Source organism: Festucalex cinctus, chromosome 6, assembly GCF_051991245.1.
Source record: "Festucalex cinctus isolate MCC-2025b chromosome 6, RoL_Fcin_1.0, whole genome shotgun sequence".
In the NCBI taxonomy this organism is placed as follows: domain Eukaryota; kingdom Metazoa; phylum Chordata; class Actinopteri; order Syngnathiformes; family Syngnathidae; genus Festucalex; species Festucalex cinctus.
In genome coordinates, this window is record NC_135416.1 from 28,665,071 (window position 1) to 28,692,502 (window position 27,432).

Here is a 27,432-nt window from a genome sequence, read left to right on the forward strand (position 1 = left end):
AGACCCCCTTTTTCTTATATTGCTTCGTTCCTTAAACCCAAATATTAGATTTGGCAGAGGCATCTTTTGTTGAATTACTTATAATTCTTTAATAAAAAAAAATATTAAAAAAAAAGGTTCCTCCTGTAGACATCATTAAGCATATAATTTATACATGTATTTAAGGCAAGTTGTGGAAACTTAATTAATTTCTATTGCATCTTTTAACCAAAGGCACCATCTAGAGGAGTAAAAAAAAATGTTGCAAGGGCTTCATGAGGCGATTTAGTTTGAGTTTTAGTTTTAAGAGTTTGTTAAGTGATGATCTTTTAAATTTGTCTTCAAATTATGACATGAGGAGGAAACATCCAGTAAAAATACTTTTTACTTTTGCTCGTGAAGTTCATTTTAGAGCCTGTACTTTACTTTTACTTGAGTAATTATTTGAATGAGTACTTTTACTTTTACCAAAGTCATTTTTTATGCAAGTAATTGTACTTTTACTCAAGTACAGAATGTTAGCACTTTTCCCATCTCTGCTGTTAATCAGAATAGGCTACTTCATAGTAACCTGAAGATTTAGGTGTATATTATCTAATCTATTTTGATAGTAATATTTTTATTTCTGGCTTTGAAGTTACCACAGTGACTCTTTTCACCTTCATTTATAATATTATGCTCAATTTAACCCTGTAAATAAAAGGTTATTATTTTTTACAAAGAATGTGCAGTTTTGTAATTTTTAGGTACCGATTGAGAGCCGTTTAATCACCGGACATCTGAAACCGTTTTAAAAGTACAGAGTAGGTACCGGTGTCGGATAAAACCCAACCAATACCCAACCGTAGTTGTCAGGCGGGTGTCAATAATGCAGTATCCACCCAATTAGTGGGCGAGCCAATGTTAGCCATTACCAAAAAAAAACTTGAATCTTTTCTGAGTTTTTGAGGAATGGTGAGGTTTAGTAACCTGGCAAAAGCCAGTTTGATATTGCGCTTCACTCAAAGGAGTTCTCTGCAATATCCATCCGGTACCGCTCCATGGTAATTTGCTCGGGAAAGGCGGGACAATCCGTACAATAGTTCGAGCTGATTGAACAATGCGGCATTGTACGCGTTTGTTTTAATCAATCACGGCCACGGATGAAAATGTTGTCGTTGTAATTGTGGAATGGGGGGAGGGGGGAAGTACAGACATCTTACCAGCTAGAAATGCATGAAGCGCCTCTCGCTAACTGTTAACATTCAACAAGGAAACGGTGAGTAATTCTGCAAGAACAGAATTAAATGTAGAGCCCGTTCGTCCATGTTAGGTTTGTATGAAAAAATATGCCGTTGGTATCTTTGTTGATTTTAAAAAAGCATTTGATACAATCATTCATACAATCCTTATTAATAAACTGGGACAATATGGCATACGTGTTATTGCTGGAGACAGGATAAAAAGTTACTTAACAGGAAGTGTACAATATGTAAAAATGGGCCAGTATATATCAGAAGAACTTGACATTCCTTGTGGTGTTCCTCAGGGCTCCGTGTTGGGGCCAAAGCTTTTCAATGTATACATAAATGACATTTTTAATATATCACAATCACTAAAGCTAATATTATTTGCAGATGATACAAACATATTTTATAGTAGTAATACTTATAATTAGGGATGTTCGATACCACTTTTTTTTCAGACCGATGCCGATACCGATACTCAGACCGTCAGTACTCACCGATACCGAGACCAACTGCCGATACCAGTAGTACTTTTTGACAATTAAAAAAAAAATCACTAAAAGATATTTTTAAACAAATATATTTCCTTTAATTTTGACAAAAAAAAAACAGCACAGTCACTCTTCAATAGTCTTAACGCTCAAAATAAAACACAAAAATGCTCTTCTAGTTTAAGATTCACAATTTTGAAGTATTTCCAAACCAGTGAAGTTTTGGTGAAAAACTGCTGCAAGCTAGCGCCAGTTACAGGCAAGGAGGACTCACTTAACGTCTTCCCCCTCTGCCATCGGTCGCTTGTACTCGTCTGCGTCACGAGTACTCGAGTACTTGAAAAAAGGCTGGTATCGGCCCGATACCGATACCTGGTATCGGTACTCGCCCATCCCTACTTATAATGAGTTGGTATCCATTAAAAAGTGGATGGACATAAATAAATAATCTCTAAAATTACACAAAACAAAAGTTCTGACGTTTGGTAATGTTAAGAATAATTATGATTTGCACATAGTTATTGATGGTGTTCAGATTTAAAATGAAAACGAGATAATGGTTTTAGGAGTGATAATTGATAAGAAGTTGACATGGAAGTCCCACGTCAGACATATAAAAACAAAAATCTCCAAATGTCTCAATTATTAATAAAGTGAAACGTTGCTTGGATGAAAATGCAAATGTCGAAATGTGGGGGAACACTTATCAATGTACAATTAATCCACTAGTTATCTTACAGAAACGGACAATGCGAATTATTCACAAAGTTGATGTTGTTTTTTTTTTTTTGTTGTTGTTGTTTTTTTGTTTTGTTTTTATCACACTCATGGTCTGTTTATCCAGTCAAAGTTGTTAAAATTATATGACTTTATAAAGTATAATACTTTAATAATTTTATATAAAGCATTTTATGAATTACTAGTTAAGAATTTGCAACATATACAGTCAAACCTCGGTTTTCGAACGCTTCTGTTCTTGACCAAATCGGTTTTCGACCAGAGAATTCGAGAATTTTATGTCTCAGAAGTTGTCCAAAAAATCGGCTCTCGACCAAACTGAAAAAAGCCGAGAGTACCTAAACGCGACTCATTCGGAAGAATAAGCCGAGTGTAGAAAAGGCTACAAAGCTGTCTATTCCTTAAGTCTGATATGTTCAACTTTGTTAACTGCGTAACTGAAACGAATCCTAATTTGCATAATTGGTAGTTTGTTCATTGGAAAGCGAGTTCGCGTGACACAACCTAAGGCCTCAGTTTTTCCTTTGCTTGAGGCTCACGCGGAGACGTCATGGCGGAGCTCCGCTCGTGCGTTTGTCTTCCAACTTGTGTGCAATACACATCTGTGTCTGCTGGAGTTTCACACCCGCTATCGCTATGGCTGGGACGCCACAGAGTGGAGATTCCTCTGCATTTATGACAAATTCAGGAAGTTCAATTTAATTCAGAAACACGAAACAAAGCCGGGGGGAGAGTAAGTTCATCACCGTGGCAATTAATTATTGCCAATTTGCACCGGTGTCGGCCGTAAACTCGCCAAAACACAACAGCCATGAGCTTAGCGAACACAGTATTTATTTATTTATTTATTTATTTATTTATTTTTTTAAAGTTGTTGTTTTCCGCCTCTCGTCCCAGGCACATATCCACATGCACAGCCGTGGTCTCCGAGCAGGAAGTCGATTTGCGCCGCCAGTTGCCTTCAAGGAAACTATCTGGGCGGGGGGCGGGGAGAGAGAAAAAAAAGAAAAAAAAAAGAAGCAGAGTACGCCATCGAACGGACCAATCACGAGCGAGCTACGCCCCACCATCTACGGCATGCAAGCATTGGCGACGTGTGCACCGCAGCCGGCCACGAGCTACACTTAAAATTAATGGCTCGTGTAGATCATGTGATCTACGCCGGTCATCAACGCGACAGCAAACGTGGAGGCATAAATTAGGCTTAAGTTGATGTTCCGCTGCTAAGCCCGAAACCGGAAGTGTCACCATTTAGTTTCACAATCAGAGCGCGGAAGTGATGTTCTAAATGTCGCTAGCTTAACTGCGCTCATTTAATTTTCTTTGTTTATTAATTTGAGTGCCTTAACTTACGTTTATACATTGACTTATTGGCCTATTTTCTGTCTTTCTTTAGGAAACCACACACTCTCACTCACACGCACCCATACAGACACAAATAACTTAAACCAAAAGCTGCAAACAATGAACATATGTATAAAGATTGAAGAAATACTGTAAGTGCATTTTGGGTTTTTTTCCCCCATCATTTTAGATAGGATATCTTCTATTAAATTAAAACAGTGTCTATATCTAACCTTTTCTATTTATGGTAAACAGTATACAGTGCAGTTTATAGTAAAAAAAAAAAAAAAAAAAAAAAAAAAAAATTGGAAAAAGTTTTTTTTTTAAGAGTTGGAACGGATTAAAATTATTTACATTAAATAATGGGAAAAAAATGTTTCGGATTTCGAACAATTCACTTTTGGAACAGCCTTCTGGAACGGATTATGTTCAAAAACCGAGGTTTGATTGTATTAAAAAAAAAAACGAGAATGTCTATCACAACTTGAGAGGATATGGAGATTTTATATTACCTAAATTTAGAACTGTTCATAAAAGTTTTTGTGTGTCTGTGCGTGGGGTCAAACTTTGGAACAGCTTAGTATACTTGAACTAACCCTAAGTATACTTTCTGCCTTTTTATTTTACATACTATCTATTAGGGCATCTTTGACTGTCTCACGATTCGATTCGATTACGATTTTTGGGTCTATGATTCGATTCAGAATCGATTTTTGATTCTCGATTCAAATGATTTTTGATTCAAAATGATTTGATTGACAAATGATTTCTCCTTCAATTTACAGATATGCGCAACATTGTCATGATCTACTTCCAGTCTGCCTTGCAAGACAAAATGACAAATAGAGACATTAAAGTGTCTTTTTTTTTTTTTGTTTTTTTTTTTTTTGTTTCAACATTTATTAATTTTGTATTGTAAGTGCCCTTTTCCACAAAAACAGCATGTGGGCTACAACTGCCTTTCCCCCTTCTTTTTCATTTCTAATTTAAATAAAATCGATTTTTGGATATTAAATATCGATTCGATTAATAAATGAGAATCTCGATTCTTTTATGAATTGATTTTTTTTTGGCCCACCCCTACTATCTATCACCACTGCTGGTATACTTGTGTCTCAGAATTATTGATTTGTGCCATTTGTGGACTTTTTTTTGTTTCTAGTTTGTCTGTTACCCAAGCTGGTATTGTTATTTTTTATTACCATTGCTGGTATGAGCTGTTGATGTCATGTTAGTTAATTAACACATTGTTTGTAAACACACAGTTTTTCAGCATTATGACAACCGCTGTTGATGAGTGTAAGTTTGTAGGAACGTAGCTAAATTTGTTTTTGATATTAATGACATTGGGTGTGGGACTTAATAAGTTTTTCTTCCTCCCACTCCTTTTCAGGCTACGTTTAGAAAAAATTGTCTAGTAAAATTGATATTGCCTGAAATAAATGAACAAATGAAATAAATGAAATGAAATGAAAATGTATGTCGGTGTCAGCGTTGGCTTCCTGGATTCGTCACAGTTGCATGTCCCGCCCCAAACACAATGTCGCTCTGTGATTGATACGGTGGAAATCAATGGGGTCGGTACAAGATGTGTTCTCCAGAGTTTGTGAACTCACAAATACCGTGAGAATTCATCGTGCGAGAGCAAGGTTAGCAGTTTAGTGATGACATCATTTTTGCAAACAGACCTAGTATTCCAAAACCAATGTTCAGCCCATTTAGCGGTTTTGTATTTTGTGCATGGTCGTAGGTGAGTCAGATGATGCTGGGCCTGATGATCATTTCCTATTCTATTCCACTGCACTTCATACACTTCACTGAGGTGGTTTCTCTGGGCGTGCCATGGTGGAGTGGCCTAGCGGTGAGTGTTTTAGACCACTATTGTTCAGATTAGATCGGCATTCTGTATTATGGTACAATTACTGTATGTGATAACATTATTACTCAATCACCCCAACCCAATTTCTTTGTGTGCGTGTGTGTGTGTGTGTGTGTGTGTGTGTGTGTGTGTGTGTGTGTGTGTGTGTGTGTGTGTGTGTGTGCGTGCATGCGTGCGTGCATGTGTGCGTGTGCGTACACGTGGGTAGTTCATAACGGCTGGCGTGGTTGCAATCATCTTGGACAAACACTTTACCATGAGGACTGTAAGTATGTAGCCGTCACAAACATAAATACTGCATATAATTTAAGCTTGCTTTGTCTGTTAAAATGCTTTTAACAGTAAAAGCATTTTTGCAACCAAAAAGGCGCACCAGATTAAAAGGCGCAGTCTCAATTATGGGTGCTATTTATGTATACATACATAAAGCACACTGTATTATTGGGCGCATGCATGCAAAAAAGAAACGGTAGCATACATGCTAAAACATACAGTAGCATGCATGCTACCGCATTTCAAAAGGCAACGGGAGCAATGCTGAGTTCAGTTGTACTTTGTCAACTATTTAACAATGTACTCATGTAGGGCTGTCCCAAACGATTATTTTTCTTACTGTTTATTAATCTATCGACTATCTTTACAATTAGTCGATTAGTCTAACAATTATTATTTTTTCAACTCTTCTCATATTATTTTTGTGTTGATGATTATTAATTCACAAAAACACTTCTGAACACCCATTGAGTCTGAATGGGCCACGTTCCGCGCCTCCATTGTTGAGGCGGCCGATCGGAACTGTGGCCGTAAGGTGGTCGGTGCCTGTTGCGGCGGCAATCCTCAAACCCGCTGGTGGACACCAGCGGTAAGGGATGCCGTCAAGCTGAAGAAGGAGTCCTATCAGGCCTTTTTGGCCTGTGGGACTCTGGAGGCAGCTGACAGGTACCGGCTGGCCAAGCGGAATGCGGCTTTGACGGTTGCTGATGCAAAAACTCGGACATGGGAGGAGTTCGGTGAGGCCATAGAAAACGACTTCCGGACGGCTTCGAGAAAATTCTGGTCCACCATCCGGCGTCGCAGGAGAGGAAATCAGTGCACCATTAACACTGTGTATAGTGGCGATGGCGTGCTGCTGACCTCGACTCGGGACGTCGTGAATCGGTGGGGGAATACTTCGAAGACCTCCTCAATTCCACCGACACGTCTTCCTTTGAGGAAGCAGAGTCTGGGGACTCTGAGGTGGGCTCTCCTATCTCTGGGGTCAAAATCACTGAGGTGGTTGGAAAGCTCCTCGGTGGCAGGGCCCCGGGGGTGGATGAGATCCGCCCGGAGTTCCTAAAGGCTCTGGATGTTGTGGGGCTGTCATGGTTGACACGCCTCTACAACATCGCGTGGACATCGGGGACAGTGCCTCTGGATTGGCAGACCGGGGTGGTGGTTCCCCTTTTTAAGAAGGGGGGCCGGAGGGTGTGTTCCAACTAGAGAGGGATCACACTCCTCAGCCTCCCTGGTAAGGTCTATTCAGGGGTGCTGGTGAGGAAGGTCCGTCGGGAAGTCAAATCTCGGATTCAGGAGGAGCAGTGTGGTTTTCGTCCTGGCCATGGAACAGTGGACCAGCTCTTAACCCTCAGCAGGATCCTCAAGGGTGCGTGGGAGTTCGCTCATCCAATTCACATGTGTTTTGTGGACTTGGAGAATGCGTTCGACCGTGTCCCTCTGGGAGTCCTGTGGGGGGTGCTTCGGGAGTACAGGGTACCGAGCCGCCTGAAACGGGCTGTTCGGTCTTTGTACAACCAGTGTCAGAGTTTGGTCCGCAGTTGTCCACAGTAAGTCAAATTCGTTTCCAGTGAGGGTTGGACTCCGCCAAGGCTGTCCTTTGTCACCGATTCTGTTCATAACTTTTATGGACAGAATTTCTAGGCGCAGCCGAGGCGTTGAGGTGGCCTCAGCATTGCATCTCTGCTCTTTGCAGATGATGTGGTGCTGTTGGCTTCATCACGCCTTGACCTCCAACTCTCGCTGGAGTGGTTCACAGCCGAGTGAGAAGCGGTTGGGATGAAGATCAGCACCTCCAAATCCGAGACCATGGTCCTCAGTCGGAAAAGGGTGGAGTGCCGTCTTCGGGTCGGGGATGAGAGCTTGCCCCAAGCGGAGGAGTTCAAGTATCTTGGGGTCTTGTTCACAAGTGAGGGCAGGATGGAACGGGAGATCGACAGGTGGATCGGTGCAGCGTCTGCAGTGATGCGGACTCTGTATCGGTCCGTCGTGGTGAAGAAAGGGCTGAGTCGAAAGGCAGCCGAAATGAGTTTCCGCCCTAGGGTGTCCGGGCTCTCCCTTAGAGATAGGGTGAGAAGCTCCGTCATCCGGGAGGGACTCAGAGTCGAGCCGCTGCTCCACCGCGTTGAGAGGAACCAGTTGAGGTGGCTCTGACATCTGGTTCGGATGCCTCCTGGACACCTCCCTGAGGAGGTGTTCCGGCCATGTCCCACCGGCAGGAGACCCCGGGGACGACCCAGGACACGCTGGAGAGACTATGTCTCTCGGCTGGTCTAGCAAAGTCTTGGGATACACCATATATATGTAAAGGGCGGCAAATGTCAAAACCATGATTTATGGCACCCCCCATAAAACTTTATTGCACCCCCCATAAAACTTTATGGCACCCCCCATAAAACCATTCATAACCTAGCCCTTTGAAGTATGCCCCGCCCCCATCCGCTTTCTTAGCCAATCAGAAGCCGTTATTTTGAAATAAGCCCTACCCACTTTCCACCTTCTTAACCAATCAGAGGCCAAGGGCAGCTCCTGTCAAAATTGATTGATGACATTCTGCACCCCCCTCCCCACCCCCCCTCATCGTCTTAACCAATCAGAGGTCGGAAGCCACCCCCCTCATCGTCCTAGCCAATCAGAGGCCGAGGGCAGCTCCTGTCAAAATTGATTGATGACCTTCTGCATCCCACAACAACAAGCACATGTTTTCCGGATCCCCCCACCCTTCTGCACCCCTTCAACAAACATATGATTCCGGTCACTCCCCTAACACCCCCCATCAATTGTATACGTACTTCCTTTGACCCCCCACCAACAGCTTTGTTGTCTGAGAGGAAACTCTCTCAACAGTTCTACCAGCTGATAACAATATTTCGACATCCTCATGTTAATAAACTTTTTTTTATCTTACAGGAAGGATCCTACCAGCTTTTGAAGTAGCAAGGGGGGAAACGCGCCCCTGTATTCGAATACTGATAATGCTCCCCACTTTGAAGTATAAAGTGTATCAAACGTGGGAAACGGTGACTCCCCTCAATACCACGGCCAAGCTTCACACCCGGCAACCCCCACCACCGCCCCCTCTATCGGGCATTGTGCGTGCGTGAATGTAAAATAGGACGTGGCTCTCTTATTCGAGTTAAAGTGTTTTGAATCTTAAAAAAATGTAATCTATTTGTTTTATGTTTTTTAAATAAATAAAAGAAACTTACCGGTGGCTCATAATATGAAGTCGCGTCTCATTCAATGGGTTTTAAAAAAAATAAAAATAAAAAAATAAAAGGGGCGTCTGTTTCTAACCGTTGGAGTTGGAAATACAGGCGAAAAAATAGATTATTCGTGCGTAAAGGGCGGTTATTTACCCCATTTCAGAACCGCGTACTTCTTTTTCTTAGACTAAAAACTTGTGTGTGTATGTGACTATCTAAAAAGCTAAACGGAGGATGGCGGAGAGGTCTGAGTGTTACACGCAGCGGTAAACGGCGCCATCTAAAGGTCAAAGGATGTTACTGCATATGATTAAGAGAGGGAGGTAGGTATTAGAATGTGATAAGTTTGTCTGTATTTTTAATTTTAAATAGAGTGAGGCATGAAATTAATCGGTTGATGTTTTGTGCGTTGTATTTGATAGCAATGTAATAAAGACATTTCGGTAGGATGAACACAATAAAGTTAGTCTACAAAAGTAAACTAGGGTATTAAAATGTTGATAATGAATGTAAAACCTAAAAATTTGATTCAAAGGTATTCAATTTGTAAATTATACATTTTGGATGACGGAACAATGTATGGCATTAGAGTAGCGAAAATTTGTTTACTTTTTTTTTTGTGTGTGTTTAAAAAAGATAATAATTGTACTAGTTTTAAAAAATACTGATTTCTGGAGAGAATATGTAATCACAAACTCAGGTAGGAACTGCATGTGGACATTATTGGTCAGACATCTGCTTCTTTTTAAAACTAAGAGAATTGAAAGTATGAAACTTTGAGTTTCTTGATACGTTAATAGATTTATACTCTACTTAACCCTTAATCTTAAAGCCGATCTTTGTAACAATTTAACCAAAATCAGCTTCTTATTAGTAGATTAATACCTTAGTCTCTTACAAAGGGTATTCCTGTAAGCCCTTGGCTAATAGTTTTTAGAAAGGATCCACGGTTTGAATTTATGACACCATAGATGTATTTGTACACGAAGAAGGGTGTGTACACTTTTATTTTAATTTTAATTAGAGTGAGGCATGAAATTAATCGGTTGATGTTTTGTGCGTTGTATTTGATAGCAATGTAATAAAGACATTTTGGTAGGATGAACACAATAAAGTTAGTCTACAAAAGTAAATTAGGGTATTAAAATGTTGATAATGAATGTAAAACCTAAAAATTTGATTCAAAGGTATTCAATTTGTAAATTATACATTTTGGATGACGGAACAATGTATGGCATTAGAGTAGCGAAAATTTGTTTACCTTTTTTTTTTTTGTGTGTGTTTAAAAAAACTAATAAATATACTGTTTGTTTTTTTGTTTTTCTTAAACTGATTTATGAAAAGGACTTGTAATCACAAACTCAGGCAGGAACTGCATGTGGACAATATTGGTCAGACGTCTGCTTCTTTTTAAAACTAAGATAATTGAAAGTATGAAACTTTGAGTTTCTTGATACGTTAATAGATTTATACTCTACTTAACCCTTAATCTTAAAGCCGATCTTTGCAACAATTTAACCAAAATCATCTTCTTATCAGTAGATTAACACCTTAGTCTCTTACAAAGGGTATTCCTGTAAGCCCTTGGCTAATAGTTTTTTAGAAAGGATCCACGGCTTGAATTTACGACGCCATAGATGTATTTGTACATGAAGAAGGGTGTGTAAACTTTTATTTTAGGGCTGTAGCAATTCAAATTGGAATTTTCCACATTTACCAGATTTAAAGACATACTTAGATGTTATCCTAAATGTTATAAGCGATTCTCTTTGCAACAATTTAACCAAAATCATCTTCTTATCAGTAGATTAACACCTTTGTCTCTTACAAAGGGTATTCCTGTAAGCCCTTGGCTAATAGTTTTTTAGAAAGGATCCACGGCTTGAATTTACGACGCCATAGATGTATTTGTACATGAAGAAGGGTGTGTACACTTTTATTTTAGGGCTGTAGCAATTCAAATTGGAATTTTCCACATTTACCAGATTTAAAGACATACTTAGATGTTATCCTAAATGTTATAAGCGATTCTCTTTGCAACAATTTAACCAAAATCATCTTCTTATCAGTAGATTAACACCTTTGTCTCTTACAAAGGGTATTCCTGTAAGCCCTTGGCTAATAGTTTTTTTTAGAAAGGATCCACGGTTTGAATTTATGACGCCATAGATGCAATATGTAAATGAGGAAGGGTGTGTATTGTTTTATTTTAGGGCTGTAGCAATTCAAATTGGAATTTTCCACATTTACCAGATTTAAAGACACACTTATATGTTATCCTAAATGTGATTCACTGTGCAAAATAATAATACTAATGACACTAAATCAAGGCGAGGCGTTGCTCACGTTCTAGTTGTAAACCTGCTCTGGGTATATACATTTTCTACAAATGTACCACTGAGAATATTTACGAGCTTATAAATAAAATACCAAAGGGGTACCAACATGAAAAATTAAATTTTTGGAGCTCTTAGCTGTGTTAAAATGCTCTTACCTCACCAAATACATGACCGAATTGGAGTTTACCTCCATTCTCCCCACTCTGAGAAATTCTGTTCTACAAAACACCAGCCCCACCCAACCTGAGAAAAAAAAAAGCTGTAGGCGGTCTTTGACATCATAAGGTTACCCTCTCTCACGTTTTTGGTGTACGTCTAGCTATGTATTTTATGTTTTTGAGCTGTTGTATATAAGATTGTGTTGTACATAAGAATTTTACCCCCTCTTACGTTTTTGATGCGTTATAAAACTAATAAATGCGCTGATTTTTTTTTAAAAAAAGGATTAGACTTAGAGAAGGTGTTGGTGGCACTCTCATGAATAAAGCGCGCAAGTTGTTTTAGCCCCTCTGCAGATGCGTGCACGTATAAAATGTTATTTTTCTGTTTCTAGTTTTGTTACCGCTAGTGCTATAATTTGTGTCTATACGATTTTTATCGGATGTCTCTATGTATTTTTGTTGTTGTTTAAGTTTATGAGGTTTGTATATACGAATGCGCTGTGTGGAAACGGGTTTTAACATCTATCGTTTTTGTAATATTTAAAAAACTAATAAATATACTGTTTTTTTGTTTTTCTTAAACTGATTTATGAAAAGGACTTGTAATCGCAAACTCTTTTTTTAAAAGCAGTAACTGATTTAGGAGGTGGAGGGGCAAGGTATTATGGGGATCATACTTTTTGAAATCTTTAAACTGTTGATTGTAAGAGTCTTCTATCTTGATGTTAGCCTTTTTATCTGAATATGTATGAATGAAATATCTTCTAATTATTAGCTCGAATTCTTTCAATGGATAGCCCTGTAACCCTTAGGTTAGTAGTTTTTTAGAAAGTATCCGGGTATGAAATATGTTTTTTTTATGTTAGGAATATGGCGCGTACGTGAGGTACGTCTGGCTATGTATTTTATGTTTTTGAGCTGTTGTATATAAGATTGCGTTGTACATAAGAATTTTACCCCCTCTTACGTTTTGATGCGTTATAAAACGAATAAATGTACTGATTTTTTTTTTTTTTTAAAAGGATTAGGCTTAGAGAAGGTGTTGGTGGCACTCTCATGAGCTGAGTGCGCAAGTTGTTTTAGCCCCTCTGTAGATGCGTACACGTATAAAATGTTATTTTTCTGTTTCTAGTTTTGTTACCGCTAGTGCTATAATTTGTGTCTATACGATTTTTATCGGATATCTCTATGTATTTTTGTTGTTGTTTAAGTTTATGAGGTTTGTATATACGAATGAGCTGTGTGGAAATGGGTTTTATCCTCTTATCGTTTTTGTAATATTTAAAAAAACTAATAAATATACTGTTTTTGTTTTTCTTAAACTGATTTATGAAAAGGACTTGTAATCGCAAACTTTTTTTTTAAAGCAGTAACTGATTTAGGAGGAGGTGGAGGGGCAATGTAATGTGGGGATCATACTTTTTGAAATCTTTAAGCTGTTGTTTGTAAGAGTCTTCTGTCTTGATGTCAGCCTTTTTATTTGATGATGTATGAATGAAATATCTTCTAATTATTACCATGGCTTCTTTCATTGGATACCCTTGTAAGGCTTAGGATTGTAGTTTTTTAGAAAGTATTCGGGTATGAAATATGTTATGTTCGGGACATGGTGCGTACGTGAAGAAGGGTGATGTAGTTTTATTTTTGTTTTGTTTCCGTTTTAGTTTTTTTTTTGTTTTTTTTTTTAGGGGGATGCAGGCATCGTTTTAAGGTGCCAGGTGTATTTTGTGCAAATAATATATGGATACTTACTTTTTATTTTTGTTACCGATAGTGCTTTGTTTCGTGAAACCCTTATGTTTTGTTTTGTTTCTTGTTTTTTTAACTTACCCTTCGAGGATAAATAAAACGTCTTTAGACTTATCGTTAGCGAAGATGTAGCACGTTTAACACTCTAAATAGTTTTATCGCTGCACGACGTATTCGAACTAAGAGATCCCAAGTCTTTGTGAGTTTTTTTTTTTTTAAATACTTAGAAATACCCATTGTTAAATTAGCCTATAAGATATTATTGAATATGATAGTCTGTAAGATTAGCTATACTAAATCACCCCTGGGTTTAAAACACAAAACTACGAGATTTAATCAGAGCGTAACAATCTACCGCGACGATCTTTTTTAATCTTAAAACCGCTCTTTGCAGCAATTTACCTAAACATATAGTGAACAAACGTGTATCTTGTATGACGAAGGGACATTTAACTTTTGATTGAACGATTTATTTTTTTTCCTTACGAATCGCGCTTACTTTCCGATGGTACGCGTAGGTAAACAATTTTTACACGCATATTTACACATCGGGACTCTTTAATTTACCTACTACGCGTGGGTTTTGTTTTTTTGTTTTTTGTTTTTTGTTTTTGTTTTTTTGTTTTTTTCAGGAATTTGGGAGAACATGCAAAGTCTACCCAACAAGGCCTGAGGCAGGACTCGATCTCACAACCCTTTATGCTAAGAAGCCAGCTAACGTACCGCCTTGATTGTGAAATAACAGCTACTATATTACTTAATTTGAATGAATAATATTATTTAAGACGTCTACCCATCTAACGCTTTAAAAATAGCGACATAATTCAGATAAAAATATTATTCGTACTATATTGTTTTTTTTTACAATAGTTTCTGAGTTCTCACAATAGGTGTTCGATGATACTATTTTATAGTTTTATGTTTTTCTTACCGGTATGATTAACTTGTATTACATTTATGACGTTTCGCTATCATCTTAAAACACATTTTTGCATCGTTTTAAGGTGGCCGGTGTATTTTGTACAAATAATATATGGATACTTATTGATTTCTGATCAATTTTTACTCGTACATTTACCTACTTTTGCTTTTAGAAGTATGTTAGTTACTTGTATATGAGTGCGTATTCTAACTTTCCCATTCACTTCTTGGTTCCATTCCATCACCCCTGCGAGACCGGACTCGTCTACTTAATATCACTAAAGTCTGTTCAAAAATCATTGGATACCCTGTCAGAACCTTATTAGGGCCCGAGCAGCGACCGCTGCGAGGTCCCTATTGTTTTTGTAAAAATTATTATTATTATTAGGGCCCGAGCAGCGACCGCTGCGAGGTCCCTATTGTTTTTGTAAAAATTATTATTAGGGCCCGAGCAGCGACCGCTGTGTATATACACTTTTACAAAAAAATACCAATCAGGGCAACTCATTGCCTAAAAATAAAAAAGGACGCTGATTTTTGCAGGTCTTAACAATCACCAAAACCCGTTGAGCTTGATACACACACTGGCAAAAAAATATTCTACCTGTAAACGTTTATTATGCCATTTTCAAAGAAATTTTGCTTCCAATATGCCAGTACCCCAATGTGCCAGTACCCCAACGTGCAAGTACCCCAACGTGCAAGGACCCCAACGTGGCCCGGGCTGCGAGGGCCCTTTATAGCTGCTCGCAGCTCTAGTTATTATTATTCTTTATTCTCCGCAAACGATCCCGATTTTGGGTACCTAAACATTCACGAAAACTCAACGAACTTTGCACACTCCTCAGGCCATGCGAAAAATTTGATATTATGAAGTCGTCATAACAACGCGACTCTATAGCGCCCCCTAGCGTAGAAAAATAAAAACCAAGCCCGGCACGTTTGAGCTGGAGCAACGAAAATTGGCAGGCACGTGTAGCACCCCGAGATGCACAAAAAAGTCTATTGGGACCATGTAGCTAAAATGTACAGGAAATGAGCTATGAATTTTTTAATGTCCAATTTTGGCCTATTTTGGCACATTCACTGTGGTCATGCTTTTTCCCCCTCTGCAAACATTTTTCATCCAATTAACTTCAAACTTGGCATTTATCATCTCAAGACGTGAGAGAACAACTGGGCAAAAAGTCTTGCCTTTTCGAAATACTATATGATGGGGGCGGGGCATCAAAATATTGCCTTTAAAATTTCATTTGTCCAGAAAGAGCAAATGCTTAATAACTCCCATGTTCAAGCTCCAAAAAATCTCAAACTTCTCAGGCAATGTAATAGTCATGGCCTGAAAACATCTATATGATAAAATTCAGTTATACATATAGCGCCACCTAGTGGTAACAATAAATGTCATACTTTACGTTTTTAGCTACTGCGCTGAGCTCGTTGAAGGGATCCAGTTGAAAATTGGTCAGAAAAGCCTTAAGATGTTGATCATGCCCCACACCGAATATTGTAACTTTTCGCCAAAGGGCGTGGCCGCTATGGTGCCGCAAAGTCTAAAGATTTTTCGTGACAATAAAAGCTGCATTAACTTGACCGAGATGATCCTATCTTCTCAAAATTTCACACATTTGATGAGAGTCCAGCCCTAAAGACATCTATGAACTTATATTTAATCTTACTGATAGCGCCACCCAGTGGCAATTTTTTTTCTTACGAATTTTCTTCTACGTTTTTCTCCAAACACGTTAACTGGACCTACCTCATATTTGCTCAGATGAGGGATTCGGCCTTCATGATGTCACAACACGAAGTTTGTGAGTTTTCGCGAATCGCTGTGGGCGTGGCTAAGCACTGTTCGCCAAGAAAACAACGCCAGTTTTGAGGGTCTAAACATGCGCAGAAACTCATGAAACTTGGCACACACATCTGGCCTGGTAAAATGAACAATATTTTATTGTTGATTGTGCTATTTTTACAAAAATGACTCAATAGCGCCCCCTAGAAGTTTTTAACGAAGCAGCCCCGGTTGTACGTTTAAGCAAGAACGACGAATATTTTTAGGTGTATGAGGGAGCCCAAGACCTACAAAAAAGTCTCTTGGACCCATATGCTAAAATGAACAGGAAGTGAGCTACGAATTTTTGAATGTCCCATTTTTGACGATTTTTGCACATTCACAGGGGGCAGACTTTTGCCCACTTCTCCTACACGTTTCATCTGACTGAGTTAAGACTTGACCTGGACCATGTCAAGACCTGAGCCAACGACAGGGGGAAAAATCTTGACTTTTCGAAATACTATATGATGAAGGCGGGGCATCAAAATTTGTGTTTCGCACTGAAAAAGGATATGCTTAATAACTCCCCGGTACATGCTCCAAAAAATCCCAAACTTGACATGTATGTTTATCGTCAAGGCCTGAAGCTATCTCTATGACAACATTCAGTTATATATGCAGCGTCACCTAGCCCTTGAGGCATAAAAAAAAAATACCCCACATACGGTATTTTGTACAAAAAATGTAAACTCATTCTCAGTGTGATAAATAAGTCATTTATGAATATTCTTTTAGTTTCCACCACTCAAAATGTTCACTGGCATCAGACTTATCCAAACATATATATATTTTTATTTATTTTTGATAGCCTCTGTGGACATTAAAAGCAATATCGTGAATGAAGGATATGCATAATAACTCCACGGTACATGCTCCAAAAAAAATCCCACACTTGACATGTATGCTTATAATCAAGGCCTGAAGGTATCTCTATGACAACATTCAGTTATAAATACAGCGCCGCCTAGCCCTTGAGGCATAATATATAAAAAATAAAAAAAAACACATACGGTATTTTGTACAAAAAATGTAAACTCATTCTAAGTGTGATAACTAAGCCATTTATGAATATTCTTTTAGTTTCCACCACTCAAATTGTTCACTGGCTTCACACCGATCCAAACGTATGTACGTTTCCATTTTGTTTTATTCATTTTTGATTGCCCCTTTGGACAATAAAAGTAACATTGTGCAATGAGTACAACGAGCGATGATGTATATATACACTTTTACAAAAAATACCAATCAGGGCAACTCATTGCCTAAAAATAAATAAGGACGCTGATTTTTGCAGGTCTTAACAATCACCCTAGACCCGTTGAGCTTGACACACACTGGCAAAAAAAAATTCTACATGTAAACGTTTATTATGCCATTTTCAAAGAAATTTTGCTTCCAATATGCCAGTACCCCAACGTGCCAGTACCCTAACGTGCAAGTACCCCAACGTGCAAGGACCCCAACGTGGCCCGGGCTGCGAGGGCCCTTTATAGCTGCTCGCAGCTCTAGTTAGGGCCCGAGCAGCGACCGCTGCGAGGTCCCTCTTGTTTTTGTAAGAATTCTTCTTCTTCTTCTTCTTCTCCGTAAACGATCGCATTTTTGAGGGCCTAAACATTTACGAAAACTCACCAAACTTTGCAGTCTCTTCGGGCCCGGCGAAAAATTTGATATTATGTAGTTGCCATAACAATGCGACTCTATAGCGCCCCCTAGCGTCGAAAAATAAAAACCAATCCCGGTCCGTTTGACCTAGAGCTACGAAAATTGCCAGGCACGTGTAGCACCCCGAGACGCACAAAAAAGTCAGTGGAAGCCATTTCCTAAAATGTACAGGAAGTGAGCTATGAATTTTTGAATGTCCAATTTTGGCCCATTCACTGTGGTCATACTTTTTCCCCCTTTGCAAATATTTTTCAGCCAGTTGACTTCAAACTTGCCATGTATCATCTCAAGACCCAAGACAACAACTGGGCAAAATATCTTGACTTTTTGGAATACTATATGACGGGGGCGGGGCATCAAATATTGATTTTAAAATTTAATTTGTCCAGAAAGACAAAATGCTGAATAACTCCCATGAACAAGCTCCAAAAAATCTCAAACTTCTCACGCAACTTAATAGTCACGACCTGAAAACATCTATATGATACAATTCTGTTATATATATAGCGCCACCTAGTGGTGACAATAAATGTCATACTTTACGTTTTTAGCTACTGTGCCAAGCTCTTTGAAGGGATCCAGTTGAAAATTGGTCAGACAAGCCTTAAGATGTTGATCATGCCCCACACCGAATATTGTAACTTTTCGCCAAAGGGCGTGGCCGCTACGGTGCCGCAAAGTCTGGTAATTTTTCGTGGCAATAAAAGCTGCTTTTACTTGACCCAGGTTATCCTATCTTCCTAAAATTTCACACATTTGATGAGAGTCCAGCCCCTAAGACATCTACGAACTTATATTGCATCTTACTGATAGCGCCACCTTCTGGCAATTTTTTTTCTGACGATTTTTCTTCAATGTTTTTCTCCAACCACATTAACTGCACCTACCTCATATTTGCTCAGATGAGGGTTTCGGTCTTCATGATGTCACAACACGAAGTTTGTGAGTTTTCGCGAATCGCTGTGGGCGTGGCTAAGCGCTGTTCGCCAAGAAAACAACACCAATTTTGAGGGTCTAAACATGCACAGAAACTCATGAACTTGGCACACACATCTGGCCTGGTAAAATGAGCAATATTTTATTGTTGATTGTGCTATTTTTACAAAAATGACTCAATAGCGCCCCCTAGAAGTTTTTAACGAAGCAGCCCCGGTTGTACGTTTAAGCAAGAACGACGAATATTTTTAGGTGTATGAGGGAGCCCAAGACCTACAAAAAAGTCTCTTGGACCCATATGCTAAAATGAACAGGAAGTGAGCTACGAATTTTTGAATGTCCCATTTTTGACAATTTTTGCACATTTACAGGGGGCATACTTTTGCCCACTTCTCCTACACGTTTCATCCGACTGAGTTAAGACTTGACCTGGACCATGTCAAGACCTGAGCCAACGACAGGGGGAAAAATCTTGACTTTTCGAAATACTATATGATGTGGGCGGGGCATCAAAATTTGTGTTTCGCACTGAAAAAGGATATGCTTAATAACTCCCCGATACATGCTCCAAAAAATCCCAAACTTGACATGTATGTTTATCGTCAAGGCCTGAAGGTATCTCTATGACAACATTCAGTTATATATGCAGCGCCACCTAGCCCTTGAGGCATGAAAAAAAAATACCCCACATACGGTATTTTGTACAAAAAATGTAAACTCATTCTAAGTGTGATAACTAAGTCATTTATGAATATTCTTTTAGTTTCCACCACTCAAATTGTTCACTGGCTTCACACCGATCCAAAAGTATGTACGATTCCATTTTGTTTTATTCATTTTTGATTGCCCCTTTGGACAATAAAAGTAACATTGTGCAATGAGTACAACGAGCGATGATGTCTATATACACTTTTACAAAAAATACCAATCAGGGCAACTCATTGCCTAAAAATAAAAAAGGACGCTGATTTTTGCAGGTCTTAACAATCACCAAAACCCGTTGAGCTTGACACAGACTGGCAAAAAAAAAATTCTACATGTAAACATGTTATGCCATTTTCAAAGAAATTTTGCTTCCAATATGCCAGTACCCCAACGTGCCAGTACCCTAACGTGCAAGTACCCCAACGTGCAAGTACCCCAACGTGGCCCGGGCTGCGAGGGCCCTTTATAGCTGCTCGCAGCTCTAGTTATTATTCTTCTTCTTCTTCTTCTTCTTCTTTATTCTCCGCAAACAATCGCGATTTTGGGTACCTAAATATTCACGAAAACTCACCGAACTTTGCACACTCCTCAGGTCCGGCGAAAAATTTGATATTATGAAGTCGTTATAACAACGCGACTCTATAGCGCCCCCTAGCATAGAAAAATAAAAACCAAGCCCGGCACGTTTGAGCTAGAGCAACGAAAATTGGCAGGCACGTGTAGCACCCCGAGACGCACAAAAAAAGTCTATTGGGACCATGTAGCTAAAATGTACAGGAAGTGAGCTATGAATTTCTTAATGTCCAACTTTGGCCTATTTTGGCACATTCACTGTGGTCATGCTTTTTCCCCCTATGCAAACATTTTTCATCCCATTGACTTCAAACTTGGCATTTATCATCTCAAGACCTAAGAGAACAGTTGGGCAAAAAGTCTTGCCTTTTCGAAATACTATATGACGGGGGCGGGGCATCAAATATTGCCTTTAAAATTTCATTTTTCCAGAAAGAGCAAATGCTGAATAACTCCCATGTACAAGCTCCAAAAAATCTCAAACTTCTCAGGCAACGTAATAGTCACGGCCTGAAAACATCTATATGACAAAATTCAGATATACATATAGCGCCACCTAGTGGTTACAATAAATGTCATACTTTACGTTTTTAGCTACTGTGCTGAGCTCGTTGAAGGGATCCAGTTGAAAATTGGTCAGAAAAGCCTTAAGATGTTGATGATGCCCCACACCGAATATTGTAACTTTTCGCCAAAGGGCGTGGCCGCTACGGTGACGCAAAGTCTGGAGATTTTTCGTGACAATAAAAGCTGCATTAACTTGACCGAGATGATCCTATCTTCTCAAAATTTCACACATTTGATGAGAGTCCAGCCCTAAAGACATCTACTGACTTATATTTCATCTAACTGATAGCGCCGCCTAGTGGCAATTTTTTTTCTTACGAATTTTCTTCTACGTTTTTCTCCAAACACGTTAACTGGACCTACCTCATATTTGCTCAGATGAGGGTTTCGGCCTTCATGATATCACAACACGAAGTTTGTGAGTTTTCGCGAATTGCTGTGGGTGTGGCTAAGCGCTGTTCGCCAAGAAAACAACGCCAGTTTTGAGGGTCTAAACATGCACAGAAACTCATGAAACTTGGCACACACATCTGGCCTGGTAAAATTAGCAATATTTTATTGTTGATTGTGCTATTTTTACAAAAATGACTCAATAGCACCCCCTAGAAGTTTTTAACGAAGCAGCCCCGGTTGTACGTTTAAGCAAGAACGATGAATATTTTTAGGTGTATGAGGGAGCCCAAGACCTACAAAAAAGTCTCTTGGACCCATATGCTAAAATGAACAGGAAGTGAGCTACGAATTTTTGAATGTCCCATTTTTGACAATTTTTGCACATTCACAGGGGGCAGACTTTCGCCCACTTCTCCTACACGTTTCATCTGACTGAGTTAAGACTTGACCTGGACCATGTCAAGACCTGAGCCAACGACAGGGGGAAAAATCTTGACCTTTCGAAATACTATATGATGAAGGCGGGGCATCAAAATTTGTGTTTCGCACTGAAAAAGGATATGCTTAATAACTCCCCGGTACATGCTCCAAAAAATCCCAAACTTGACATGTATGTTTATCGTCAAGGCCTGAAGCTATCTCTATGACAACATTCAGTTATATATGCAGCGCCACCTAGCCCTTGAGGCATAAAAAAAAAAAAAAAACACATACGGTATTTTGTACAAAAAATGTAAACTCATTCTAAGTGTGATAACTAAGTCATTTATGAATATTCTTTTAGTTTCCACCACTCAAAATGTTCACTGGCATCAGACTTATCCAAACATATATATATTTTTATTTATTTTTGATAGCCTCTGTGGACATTAAAAGCAATATCGTGAATGAAGGATATGCTTAATAACTCCACGGTACATGCTCCAAAAAAAATCCCACACTTGACATGTATGCTTATAATCAAGGCCTGAAGGTATCTCGATGACAACATTCAGTTATAAATACAGCGCCACCTAGCCCTTGAGGCTTATATAAAAAAAAAAAACCCACATACGGTATTTTGTACAAAAAAATGTAAACTCATTCTAAGTGTGATGACTAAGTCATTTATGAATATTCTTTTAGTTTCCACCACTCAAATTGTTCACTGGCTTCACACCGATCCAAACGTATGTACGTTTCCATTTTGTTTTATTCATTTTTGATTGACCCTTTAGACCAGGGGTGTCAAACTCATATCAGCTCAGGGGCCGCATGGGGGAAAATATAATGCCAAGTGGGCCGGATCCGTAAAATAATGATATATAACTTAAAAACTATTGCTCATTTGCTGCCAAAAACGTTTAAATACGTTCTATTTTAAATGTTTTAAGTGTCCCAAAGACGTATTTATACGTTTTTTTGTTTTATTCTAGCTAGAGAATACCGAAGGCTTTGATGCAGCCTCTCAACTGCAAAGAACGGTTGAAGAAGGCAGGTGGCAGCAGAGCAAAGACGATAAACCAGGGCCATGTTGAAAAAAAGTTCAATTGCTCAGAATTCCAAATAGATTTGTGAATAATTAAAACTTAGCTGCATTTTAATGCTAATTGCTGCCAAACGGAAACAGATAGAAATTGACTTTTTTTTGCTCCTGATGAAAGAAGAGGCTTTAATCTTTCTTTTGGCAACTTCCATGTTTTTATAGCAATAGACCACAATATTCTGTGGGCCTTGCAAAATCAGTCAAAATCCAGTAAAATTGCCAGGAGTAAAGGGGATTGCTTCTGTGAAAATGGCTGGGAGTGAATGAGATACTCAGATTTTTGCTATTTGTTGGCCATCCCTAAATTACGGAGGTCGACTGTAAGCATATTGTTCCAAAAAATGGAACGCGGCAACACTTTGCCTGGATGAGTTCTGGACGTGTTAAATCTAGTTGTTTTGCATATATATTGTTCCCAGAATGCATTGTGTGGTGCAGGTAATGACATTATAAGGGTGTTAATCCTTGTCATATGTATTTGTGTTATCAGAAATTGAATTTGTGTCGTATTTAACACATTTATGTCGGTCTATGATTGAAAAATAAAATGTTTTTAAACAAACCGTAACTTTAAATTGTGTGTAAAATAATGACATCCAGGACGATTCCGTGTACAAGTTGCATTGCTCGTCTGAAGACTGCTTGTGAAATTACAAATTTATATGTTTTGATTGTGGCCGGCTGATTAATAGTTCTAAGATTACAATTTTTCTTTACTTTACAAAATCATCTTGCGGGCCAGATTAAACCCTTTTGCGGGCCTGATCCGGCCCGCGGGCCGTATGTTTGACACCACTGCTTTAGACAATAAAAGTAACATTGTGCAATGAGTACAACGAGCGATGATGTATATATACACTTTTACAAAAAATACCAATCAGGGCAACTCATTGTCTAAAAATAAAAAAGGACGCTGATTTTTGCAGGTCTAAACAATCACCAAAACCCGTTGAGCTTGACACACACTGGCAAAAAAAATATTCTACATGTAAACGTTTATTATGCCATTTTCAAAGAAATTTTGCTTCCAATATGCCAGTACCCCAACGTGCCAGTACCCTAACGTGCAAGTACCCCAACGTGCAAGGACTCCAACGTGGCCCGGGCTGCGAGGGCCCTTTATAGCTGCTCGCAGCTCTAGTTTTTTTATTTATTTTTTTAATGTTCATTGGTTTCATGTTTTGTTTTTTTAACTTCCCCCTCGACGACAAATACAAGCGTTTTTGAATTGAATTGAATATTTAATTACTTGTGGTATTTTATTCATTTTTAAGTTATCTGGTTTACTTGGTATCATTTTAAGCTGTATGATGTATTTTATGTTAATATATGGATACTTATGTACACATCTACTTCTTATTCATTTCAGATCCGTTTTTATTCGTATATTTACCTACTTTTGATATTAAGTTTACGATGGCTTAGACTGTTTGAATGCGCTGTATAAAATAAACTCGAGTTGAGTTAGTTAGGTACTGTTTTTTTTGTTTTTTTGTTTGTTTTTTTATAAAGTCAAATTATTACCTTTATGAAACTTTTTAGTTCTCCTTACGCTTTACTATGAAATGTTTCAAAATACTCGGTCCCTCCAAAACAAAGCAAAACAAAACGTGTTGACACATTTTTACAGATTTTAAAAAATTCTAGGCGTGACTTTGCCGAGTATTAAATGCCCGTTTGTATTTTTATTGAATGCGTACGTATACCGTTAAAATTTGTAATTCATATTTACCTACTCGATTCCTGTATTGACTAATTATTCGTGAGGCTAACGTTTTACAATTTAAAGTTATTCCGAGAGTTTACTCTCCAGCGACGTCTTTACACGCTTTAAACGTCGGCTTAGACCCCTTGTGTCTTTACTGATGAATATTATCGTTAAATGTTTTATCCCGGATTAAAACAGGGGGGACTTATTCAAAGATGTTTTATTTTACGGTAAATGTTTTTTATAATAGTCGCATATTGATTTTAATGTGCGAAGGAATCAAGGAGACTCTCTGACTTTCATTTTAAAAAAAATCTGTTGTTTTAGCGCCACCAACCTTTTTTTTGGGGGGTAAAAATCCTCGCACCCCTCGCCACTTCCTTGCTCCACCGGAGGTATAAAACTCGATAAGAAAACAAACGACAAACATGATTTTAATCCGTACAGATATATTTTTTATTTAGTTACATGGGACGTCAACAAAAAGACATGATTCTAAAAAGGTGATACATTGTAAAGCACATCAAATAAAACATAGGGACGCACCTTGCTTTCAATAACAGTTTGGAAGTTTTTCATTTCATTTTTTAGATTAAAAGACTCGTCATTGTCGTAACAATATTTAGCACAGTCAATAAACAATATCATGACGATCATCAAATGTCCCGCTTTAATATCATGGTTACACCAATTATTCAATACAAATTCCATCGTGTTAGTCATGTTTACACGGTTCTTCAAATAACTTGGATGATAAAGATCTTACTATTTCATTCATCAAAATCATTTTCCAACAGTTTTGTTCTCAACGGACGTGTGTGAAATGGTTTTCTCTACAATTTCTATCCAATTATGCAAGCTTTCGAAAAAGATTCCCCCACCTCACAGGTACCAATCTGCGATCAGATCTAGCTGTTCATGGCTCAGTCCTCCGTCCCAACAGTTATCGAGAACGATCTTAATTCTGTCTAACACCATACGCTCATGAACGTAGTCGTGTAGCACAAATTCTACGATGCGTTGGACTTCCTCGGTAGTCGTCTCACGATGGGTTATGGTTAAGATACGGTGAATCGTCGACAGAAAACGTCCATTACACAATAGTTTCATGATACCTTCAAAATTCCTAGCAAGATAATATGGTTCCCGATCATAAAATAAGCAGGGATGTCTTAATTGGCTCGGTAATTTTAAATCACATCCGGAGCAATTCTCTCTGCTATATTTATGGATAGCGCTCATCAACATATCTTGCATTTATTACCCAGACGTCCGGCGAGTAGTCCCAAACCAATTCACCCTCCCTCTCCCCAGGCCCAGCAGAAGCCGTCGGTAGACTGGTTAGCGAGTTGTCGTCGTCCACGGAGGTCTCGAGAGAGGAAACGTTACTTTCCGTACCGTCCTCAGTCGGGCGATCGTCGGGTTGAGGAGACCCGGGCGGAGGGTTGTTCTCCTCTTCCTCAGCAATAGGGTCTATCATCTGTAAATATAAACGTAGGTAACCCTCCTTTTTTATTATTATTATTACTATTGATGTTAGTAGGCTACATCGATTCGTCAAAAGTAGTTTACCGGGATGGATGCCGTAGACCCGAAGTCAGTAGACGATGTTGAGGATAAGTTGCAAGCGGTCACGGGGCTGGAACTCCGGTAGGGTCCGTCGATAAAGGTTACGTTTGCCTCATCCTCTTCGACGTCCGAACGCTCAGGACTAGATGTTGTAAGATTTGGCGGCTCGCTGAAAGTCTGCATACTTCTGGAGAGTCGTGGGGATGTCCAGATCGTTCTAATTCGATCCCCCGGAGGTGGTGGCACTGCTAAATCTCCTCAAAGATTATTAAACGTTCGCAATGTTAAGTTTTTTTTTCTCGAAGGGGGAGCGGTTAAATACTTTTATTAGCAAGAGACCCCCACAGGGGGCGTGGATTTTTACCAAAAAAAAAAAAAAAAAAAAAAAAGGTTGGTGGCGCTAAAACAACAGATTTTTTTTTAAATGAAAGTCAGAGAGTCTCCTTGATTCCTTCGCACATTAAAATCAATATGCGACTATTATAAAAAACATTTACCGTAAAATAAAACATCTTTGAATAAGTCCCCCCTGTTTTAATCCGGGATAAAACATTTAACGATAATATTCATCAGTAAAGACACAAGGGGTCTAAGCCGACGTTTAAAGCGTGTAAAGACGTCGCTAGAGAGTAAACTCTCGGAATAACTTTAAATTGTAAAACGTTAGCCTCACGAATAATTAGTCAATACAGGAATCGAGTAGGTAAATATGAATTACAAATTTTAACGGTATACGTACGCATTCAATAAAAATACAAACGGGCATTTAACACTCGGCAAAGTCACGCCTAGAATTTTTTAAAATCCGTAAAAATGTGTAAACACGTTTTGTTTTGGAGGGACCGAGTATTTTGAAACATTTCATAGTAAAGCGTAAGGAGAACTAAAAAGTTTCATAAAGGTAATAATTTGACTTTATAAAAAAACAAAACAAAAAAAACAGTACCTAACTAACTCAACTCGAGTTTATTTTATACAGCGCATTCAAACAGTCTAAGCCATCGTAAACTTAATATCAAAAGTAGGTAAATATACGAATAAAAACGGATCTGAAATGAATAAGAAGTAGATGTGTACATAAGTATCCATATATTAACATAAAATACATCATACAGCTTAAAATGATACCAAGTAAACCAGATAACTTAAAAATGAATAAAATACCACAAGTAATTAAATATTCAATTCAATTCAAAAACGCTTTTATTTGTCGTCGAGGGGAAAGTTAAAAAAACAAAACATGAAACCAATGAACATTAAAAAAAAAATAAAAAAATAAAAAATAAAAAAATACGAAAAATAATAAATAACAATAAAAAAAACAAAAGAAAGTGCTCCGTGCTTCACACTAAAGTGCTACGTGTCAGTCAGTCTCTCGCAATTTGGCCCAGGGATGGGGGGTCGCTGTTCAAGAGATTTTAGTGATCTGGGGACAAATGTAGTCCTCCTCCTCCTTCTCCGCCGCTGTCTTCGTCAGAGTGGGGCGTCTCAGCCTGCTGAGATGATGGAAGCCACTCAAACATTCGATGAAGTGAGTGAGAGGGATCGAGCAGGATTCGGTCACAAAAGGAAGATAAGGCTCTGACAGGGTATCCAATGATTTTTGAACAGACTTTAGTGATATTAAGTAGACGAGTCCGGTCTCGCAGGG

General features: G+C 38.6%; 1 protein-coding gene across 2 annotated transcripts in view; it reads left to right on the top strand.

Annotated features, from left to right (window-relative positions):
* tmem176 (transmembrane protein 176) overlaps positions 1-27,432 on the top strand; it is a 52,237-nt gene that overhangs the window by 9,149 nt on the left and 15,656 nt on the right. For both annotated transcript variants that reach the window (XM_077525669.1, XM_077525668.1), the window contains exons 3-4: positions 5,529-5,639; positions 5,866-5,922. In XM_077525669.1, the coding sequence (XP_077381795.1) occupies positions 5,529-5,639; positions 5,866-5,922 (168 nt within the window). The remainder of the gene's footprint in view (positions 1-5,528; positions 5,640-5,865; positions 5,923-27,432) is intronic.